An 8,452-nucleotide genomic window follows, 5' to 3' on the forward strand; every position below is an offset into this window, starting at 1 on the left:
ATAGATAGATGCTTTATTAATCCCGAGGGAAATTTAAGAAAATTTAATATCCAGGTTATTTCCAAATACGATCAAACACAAGATCATAACTGGGAAACTCAAATCCGTGTAAACACACATTACTGCTAGAAACGTATTTTTCTCAGCGACAAAAGCTCTAAATAAGCGTGTGTTTTGTTGAAGTTCTCACAGAAGCATATTGCTTCATATTTATCCAGTTTCTAATGTTTGTAATGTAAAAACTTGTTTGATATTTTTAGCAGATATTTTCTGACCCTGTGGTCAGAAAATATCTCCACTTACTATTGTGGTCAAAGGGTCTCAAACTGTGTAAAGGGAAAGTTTTTTAAAAATGTATTTAATAGTAGTTAATTTTCTCAACAAAAGAAGCTAAAAGTGAACATGTCTTCATGCAGGCCTACATGTGTTTAAAATAACTTTAATGTATATTTTTATTTGTAGTATAGTGATCCTTGATAGGCACCGACAGAAATGCTCTTCAGATGATTTTATAATACAAATTATATGGATAACTTCTTTTCTAACTGTAAAATTAGGCGGCTACACTAAAGTGATGTGTCAACTGAGTCGACATTTTAGGTTTCTGACTACTTCCATCTTGACACTGGCCTTTTAATACACTGCAAGAAATATTAGCCACACATCAGCAGCTCATTTTTATTAGCTCAAGAGATGCACGTTCTGCACTAAAAAGTAACAAAAGGGACAAAATTGGAATTTCTTCACTACACTGACTGCAGCTAAAAGTTTTCAGGGGGAAAAAAAGATCACATTTAATATGAGAATAAATGTGTGGTTGACGTGAGTCCGTTTTTTACAGTGGAGAGAAGAAGGCTTGGCTTGTGCTGAATATGTGAAAGTAAAAGTAAAAACTCCTAAAAACTCGGACCGACAGATTTGACGAACAGCGTGGCATTAAAACGTTGCATCTATCAGAATTAGCTCTTAAGATGCTCCACAGTTTAAATCCCTGTGAGATGCAGACTGGAGGTTTCTGCTTTGAAAACAGCCGCAGGTAAAGAAACTGCATTTAAAACAGTAGTTGTTGGACGTTAAAGGCAGGATAGGAAGGCAGAAAGGTTACAGTGATTTGACACTAATATGAGTATCTCAGACAGTCTCTCCATTTATCTCATGCTAATTCATCATTTCCAGAAATGCAGTGTTGGAGTCCAGTTTGTCAGAGGTCAACTACAAAGCTCCCAGTGCCAGAAAGACAGGGACCACCATTGCTGGGATTGTGTACAAGGTGAGGATCAACCTGCACTGTTTTCACTAAATATCTGTGCATGGCAGTCTACATACCCACCTTCCTAGTTGGAACACATCACTATTATGAAACCAATAAGTGTTTTGAATTGCTGACATGAGCTAGGTGTGGTAAGTAATTTCCTTTCTTGATCTTAGGATGGAGTGATTCTGGGAGCAGATACGAGAGCTACAGATGACATGGTGGTGGCTGATAAAAACTGCATGAAGATTCACTACATTGCTCCAAAAATCTAGTGAGTAAAACCAGAGTTTGCGAATCAGTTGTACAGCAGGACTGTGTCCTCACTCAGTGTAAAGAAAGCATTAGTGTAGCTCTTTATTTAGACTGTTCCACATTATGCTTTTGGTATTAGCATCAATTAGAATCAGAATTTTATCATATATACTTTGGTTTTATGGTGTATTGCTCTATATTATAGAGAATATTTGAACATTTGAAATGATCTCCACTGGCTTACTGTCTACTTTAGGTCTGGCCGTAAATTTTACTTTTGGGCAACAAAACTGATTGGGGTCTGTCACCTCTGTATTTGAAGGAACTGTTGACAGGAACTTTAGGTTTTCACAGCTGACACTGCTGACTCTATGAAGATTAAACATAAAACATAAAGCTAGTTGATCTTTGCTGTTGTAATTTTTTAACTTTAAACCAATGTCTTGCAAAGTCTTCAGCTTACCCCTACTGTAACTGTAGTATTTTATTTGCAAGGGCTAGTTTATAAAGACAACTCTAGCAGGAGGTTGGCCATTACTTTAAAGGTTGGTAGTTTGGTTCCCAGCTCCATCTGTGTTTGTCCCTTTGAACAAAAAAAAAAAAAACAGGTGGTGAATGTGGTGTGCTATGTAAATGTTTATTTGTTTTCCATTTAAGAAAACCTTTCAACCCATAAGGCACTGAGAACATCTTTTAGTAGCTTTATTTGTTTTTATTCACAAACCCAGTGAGACAGCACAGGATGTACAATGCCAGATTGATCATCAAGACAATTGAGATCTAAAAATGTTACAGAATATTGCTAAAGTGATTATGAGCCTTTTGTCTATTATTGTGATGATTTTTAAATTTTGTACGCTGTGGTGCCAAAAGTCATTTAATGCTGCTAAAGCCTAAGCAGACACACTTCAGCCATATTTAGAAACCAGGCGTTATCTTGACTTGTTAAACTATGTGGTGTAGCTGCTGTGGAGCCGGCGTGGCCGCAGATGCAGAGATCACCACGCAGATCATGGCGTCCAATGTGGAACTCCACATGCTCAACACTGGGCGACCCCCCCTCGTCAGCATGGTAACCAGACAGCTCAAACAGATGCTGTTCAGGTGAGAGTAACAGATAGTAATTCATCAAAGTCAGTGATTGTCAGATGCTAAGCATTTTTAATTTCAGTTTAACGAGTGCTGTTTTGTTTTCTTCTTTTTCTGCGTTCATTGACGTCCACGCATCTTGGAATATTTATTCCTCTCACTGAAAGAAACAAAGCGGACTGTTTGTATTTTCTGTCTGTTTTTTTAGGTACCAGGGTCATGTGGGTTCATCTCTGATTATTGGAGGAGTTGATGTGACTGGGCCTCACCTATATAGTGTTTACCCACATGGCTCCTACGACAAACTGCCTTTCCTCACCATGGGTATGTGTTTATCTTAGTGTACTGTCTTCTGACAACACTGGGCAGATGTCTGAAGTGAGATTGATATTTTTGAGAAGAAATCCACTCAGTTTAAAATAAAGTTTGTTATGTCAACTATACAGACAAACACACACACCAAATTTTTAAAAAAGTTTGATTCTGCTTTAGGTTCTGGAGCTGCAGCTGCTGTCTCTGTTTTTGAGGACAGGTTCAAAGCAAACATGGAGGTGAGACTGATTATCTATTTTCCACTCATGAAAAAAAAATCTGTTATAAGAAGAAAAAAAGGCTGTGGTTCAGGTTGTACAGAGGGTTGTCCACTGATCTCAAGGTTGGTGGTCCAACCCACAGCCCCTCCGCATGGCGAAATGTCCTCGGACAAGACACTGAACCCAAGTGGCACCTTGCATGGCAGCTCTGTCGCCGTTGGTGTGAGAATGGGTGAATGGGAAACACTGTAAAGTGCTTTGAGTACCAGTAAGGTAGAAAGACGCAATAGAAGTGCAGACTATTTACATTGATGACATGAGAAAGATGGACAAAGGAGGAATTTTGGATGGACTTAAGAATCTAAAGCTTAACTGAAAAACCACTGCCTTCTTTGGCAATGTACAGACTGAAAATATACCCTCCTAAGAATCACCTGTCACTCCTTTTTTTCCCACCTCACAAAAGAGGTGCTGCATCTCAAGTTGGTAGTTATTGATCTACACCTACTCAATCCTGTATTCTTCTTCCTCTTATAATCTTCTGTTTGATGAAAATGTCCTGACATTTTTCTCCTTCCCCTATCTTTCTTGCAGCTGGAGGAGGCAAAGCAACTGGTACGAGATGCCATCGCTGCAGGGATTTTCTGTGACCTGGGTTCAGGAAGCAATGTGGATTTGTGTGTCATCACCGAGGCTGGAGTGGAATACCTACGGGGCTATGAAAAGCCCACGATGAAGGGAAAAAGGTAAGCCATAATGTGCATACATTACTGGTCAAAAGTTTTAGAATGCCCCAGTTTTTCCTTTTTTTATTGAAATTCAAGTAGTTCAAATCCAATTAATAGCTTTAAATGGTACAAAGGTAAGTAGTGAACTGCCAGAGGTTAAAAAAAAGGTAAGGTCACCCAAACCTGAAAAATATTGTACATTTCAGAATTTTACAAAAAGGCCTTTTTCAGGGAACAAGAAATGAGTTAACAACTTAAAGTGGTTCTGCAGCAATGGAGGTAGATCAAGCCTTTAAAGTTGGTGCTACCAAATCCTACAGGTGTGCCAACTTTTCTTGATTATTTACAACCCTCTCTGTCTGCATAAAAATAGTGTTGGAACTCACCATGGCACCATACCCTTGAGAACATTATTTGAACAGTATTGTACTGCAGAAAGTAGCGTGTTGCTATAAAAATGGCGAGGAAAAGGCAATTAACAATAGAAGAGAGACAGACCATCATAACACTAAAAATGTAGGTCTTTCCTACAGAGAAATTGTGAAGAAAATCAAGGTGCCAGTGAGTACAGCTTTCTTCACCATCAAAATCATTCAGAAACTGGGGGAAACTCTGACAGGAAGAGGTCTGGAAGACCCAAAGCCACAACAGAATCAGAAGACAAGTTTCTGAAAATCAACAGTATGCATGATAGGCAGCTCACAGGACAACAGCTTCAAACACAGCTTAATACTGATTGTAGTAAGCAAGACTCAGTTTCAACTGTGTAAAGACTTGGAGTTGCAGTTTTGACAGGTGGAGTTGCAGGAAGAAAGCCATTGCTAAGACGTTAAAATTAAGAAAAGGGGCTTGCCTGGGCCATGAAACACCGCTAATGGACTACTGAGGACTGGAAGACAGTATTATGGACTGATGAATCAAAATTTGAAATCTTTGGTTCGTCATGCGGTATTTTTGTACACCATCGAGTAGATGAAAGGATGGTTCCTCAGTGTGTGACATCAACTGTCAAACATGGAGGAGGAAGTGTGATGGTCTGGGGCTGTTTTGCTGGATCCAGGGTCTGTGACTTGTACAGAGTGAGAGGAACCCTGAACCAAAACTGCTACCACAACATTCTGCAGCACCATGCAGTACCTTCTGGTGTGCACCTAGTTGTTCAGGGGTTCATCCTACAGCAAGATAATGACCCAAAACACAAGTCCAAGTTATGCCAGAACTGCCTTCAGAAACAAGAGCAAGATGGTAAGCTTGAAAACATGGAGTGGCAGCACATTCTCCAGACTTAAACCCCATGGAGCTGGTTTGGGATGAACTGGACAGATGAGCGAAAGCAAAGCAACCTACAAGTGACACACATTTATGGGAACTTCTGCAACAGAGTTGGGAAGAACTTTCTGAAGAATATTTTCTTTCCATTGTGGAAAGAATACCCCGTGTGTATTCAGCTGTTACATCTGCCAAAGGTGGTTACTTTGATGAGTGGAAAGTTTAGAATACATTTTGGTTTCTAAATTGTTTTTTTAAACTTCATTTGTTCATTTGTTCTATCCTTTCATTTCAGAGTCTAATGATGCATAATTTCCAATAAAAAAAATAGAAAAAATGGGGCATTCTGAAACTTTTGACCGGTAGTATACATTGATCAAAGTAAAGCCTACCATGTCCATCCATTCCAGTTTTTCATGTCTAAAGGAGAACCTTGGTCACTTTTCTGTAACATTTACATATCACTTGAAGCACAGCAGAAATCTGAACTACATCCCATCACATTAATGAATAGGATCGCATGAATCAAGGTATTTGAAGTTTTATTAGGTGATATTTGGAAGGGCTTTTTCTATTTCAGCAACAGCACAGGCAAAAAAAACATTACAGAGAGCACAAAAAAAAAAACATTTGATGCCATAATCATGAAACACTGTCCTCATTCACTTTGCCCTACAATTTGACATCTATTACAAACTGAAATGTCTCTTAAAATAACTCTGCATTGCAATGAAAACAGAACAGATGAACAGAGCTTACCAATAATGAGTGTTATCTGGGTTGTGGCAAAATGTTAAGAGCTGAATTTCGATTTGTAGCTTTAGCTGTTTGCAGGAGTCTTTCCACTGACATATTAAAATACCTGCAGCATCAGACAGTAGCAGGATCCATGTGAGTGTCTCTGGAGAGAGAGAGAGAGTTTTGCACATTTATGCGCATGGTACAGGGGTAACTCGATTAATTACTTCTAATTATACATTTTTGTTGACTTGGAGACAAGAGTGCTGCCACAACAAACAGTGCAAATATATGTCAACACAAACTTTCTACTACCACATGCAGAAATCATGACCTCAGTAAAAAAAAAAAAAAAAAAAATCCTTGAGCACTAACTAAACTTATTAGTTACTTAAGTATGGATTAAACTGCCATTTAAGAAGATACCTATCACACGTTCATTTGTTTGGTTAAGATTAATGTCATTCATGTCACTTTTGAAAACAATACAAATGAGTCCTTTTGTCCTCCTTGTGTTTGTTTCTTTCAGAGAGGGACAGTACAGGTACAAGCCTGGCACCACAGCCATCCTGACCAAAACTGTGACGCCCCTCTCCCTGCATGTGGTCGACCAGTCAGTTCAGATTATGGACACTGAATAAAATACAATAAAGTGATCCCGGTGAAATAAAATATATGCCGTATGTAGTTATTACAATAGCACATTAAAGCATTGATTAAAAGATGGGTGCCATTTTAAATAAAACAATTTGTTAAATTATCAGTGCTTGCAAGTTATTTGATGACCACAGCTAGAAGATAGTAGTTTCAATTAACTATATGCCTCCCAGACACACAAGCTGACTTCTGAGGACCTGGCACCTTAGCGTGTAACCCGCTTGGTGTACATACATCTGCCAAAGGCTTGGCTACTCACTTGTTTATGAGAGGTTTGATACTGATGGTGAGATTTATTTTGTAATACCTTCAAATACTCTAATAGAGTGTCTGTTTTCTTTCCATTCATGTTGAGAGTAGAAGAGGACTCTGAAACTGACATATTCAAAGCTCAAATTGGTACATAAAAATTCTCTCAAATGCAAGAAACAAAGTGTCTGATGCTCACAATCTTATGGTTGCCAGAGGACTCAAGATATTTGATGGATGTGATCTGGGACTGGGTCCCTTATGTTCCTCTTGTCTTCATATGTAGCCTACTACGCAATTGCAGCAAATTCAGCACAGTGACATTTTAATATCCAAATATTAACTTTTTAATTGCATATACTATAGTGCAATAATGATATGAAATAAAATTAAACCATATATAGAAGTGTCATCTATCTGTCTAATTAATGTCGACAAACTGGGCCAGGTCTATTGTTCACATCCTCAGAGATCTGCCAACTTGTGTCTTGGGGAGGCACAGTGCAAACTATTATATGATGACTGAACAGTGCGATCCAACAGTTACATTCCACATCAACCTACGTCTGTCTGGGATGTGATGAATTAAGTGATTCCACGCTGTCCTGTGCTGCTTGGATGTTGTTGTCCCCTGTGGAATGTTGCTTTAGCTCGGACAGTCCACCATGGGCTACAGAAAGTACCCTGTAGCCCCTTTCAGACACACAACCTGTTCTGTGATCTGACAGCAACTGAAAGTGTTGTCTTTGTGTCTGAATGTGCTCCCTGATCACTTTTCTGTAAGAGTTACACCTGAAATCTTACCAGGTAAGAATAATAGTTCTACATCATTTTCATCACACCACAAGTCTGAACTGCACCATCACATTAATGGATAGTGACACACAAACAATACAAATTTGAATTGTGTGAAGTAATTAATAGAAGTTTTTTTTTCCACATTTCAGCGTCAGATTGTCCAAAACCAAGACAGAGACATTTAATACACAGTTTGTGTGGAAAAATCATAACACGCCTTTCTCATTCACTTTGCTCTACATTTTCAAATTCATGAGGCAACCAAATGAAATGTAAACTTTATTGCAGTGAAAACTCTGACAGCTTGGATTAATCATACTCACCAATAATTAATGTAATCTAACCTTTTTTTCCCCCACAAGACACTGACAGGAGCTGAAACTTGTTACCTCTAGCATTATTCATAATATATATTACATCTTCAGTAGAATTACTTAAATAATTAATACAACTTTTTAGTATGAAACCTTATAAAAAACTTCATTTGTACAGCACTTTCCAAAAACAAATCCACGTCCTTCAACAATACAAAATGCACAATGTAATCGAGAAACATGTAGACTGATAATATGAACCAACAGATTATTTATATATTTCTGTAATAGCATACATTTATGATTACTTATACCATACACTAGTAGTAATACTTTGAAAAGTATGATGATTTACCTTATTATGATTCATTTTTCAAAGATTTTAAATTTACCTTGCGTTTTGAGACTCATTAAATATTCTCCATCTTCCCTCCTTTTCTTTGCCATCACTCAAAATCTACGGAGCTGCAGTTTAATATATTCAGGTAACAGTCAACAGACTCACAAAGCCAGAAACACTCAACTCAGAAGTTATGTTTGCATTTACTGTTTAAAGGTCTTAGTTATGTA

The 8,452-nt window shown here is 38.1% G+C and overlaps 1 protein-coding gene across 1 annotated transcript; it reads left to right on the plus strand.

Moving 5' to 3' along the window:
• Positions 1-871: 871 nt before the first annotated feature.
• psmb10 (proteasome 20S subunit beta 10) lies at positions 872-6,536 on the plus strand. Its single transcript, XM_023286294.3, has 8 exons — positions 872-1,036; positions 1,177-1,270; positions 1,429-1,526; positions 2,471-2,611; positions 2,805-2,920; positions 3,089-3,147; positions 3,724-3,875; positions 6,394-6,536. Exons 1-8 carry the CDS (start codon positions 972-974, stop codon positions 6,503-6,505), a joined length of 837 nt encoding a protein of 278 aa, XP_023142062.2. The 5' UTR covers positions 872-971; the 3' UTR covers positions 6,506-6,536.
• The last annotated feature ends 1,916 nt before the right edge of the window (positions 6,537-8,452 follow it).

The sequence above is a fragment of the Amphiprion ocellaris genome, chromosome 17 (genome assembly GCF_022539595.1).
Source record: "Amphiprion ocellaris isolate individual 3 ecotype Okinawa chromosome 17, ASM2253959v1, whole genome shotgun sequence".
NCBI classification, from domain to species: domain Eukaryota; kingdom Metazoa; phylum Chordata; class Actinopteri; family Pomacentridae; genus Amphiprion; species Amphiprion ocellaris.

Excerpts from the sequence above, each read along its gene's own strand:
- psmb10 (XM_023286294.3), top strand. The coding sequence starts at position 972 with ATGCTCCACAGTTTAAATCCCTGTGAGATGCAGACTGGAGGTTTCTGC. Across the intron at positions 1,527-2,470 it reads TACATTGCTCCAAAAATCTA|CTGCTGTGGAGCCGGCGTGG; the intron begins GTGAGTAAAACC and ends TATGTGGTGTAG. Across the intron at positions 2,612-2,804 it reads CTCAAACAGATGCTGTTCAG|GTACCAGGGTCATGTGGGTT; the intron begins GTGAGAGTAACA and ends CTGTTTTTTTAG.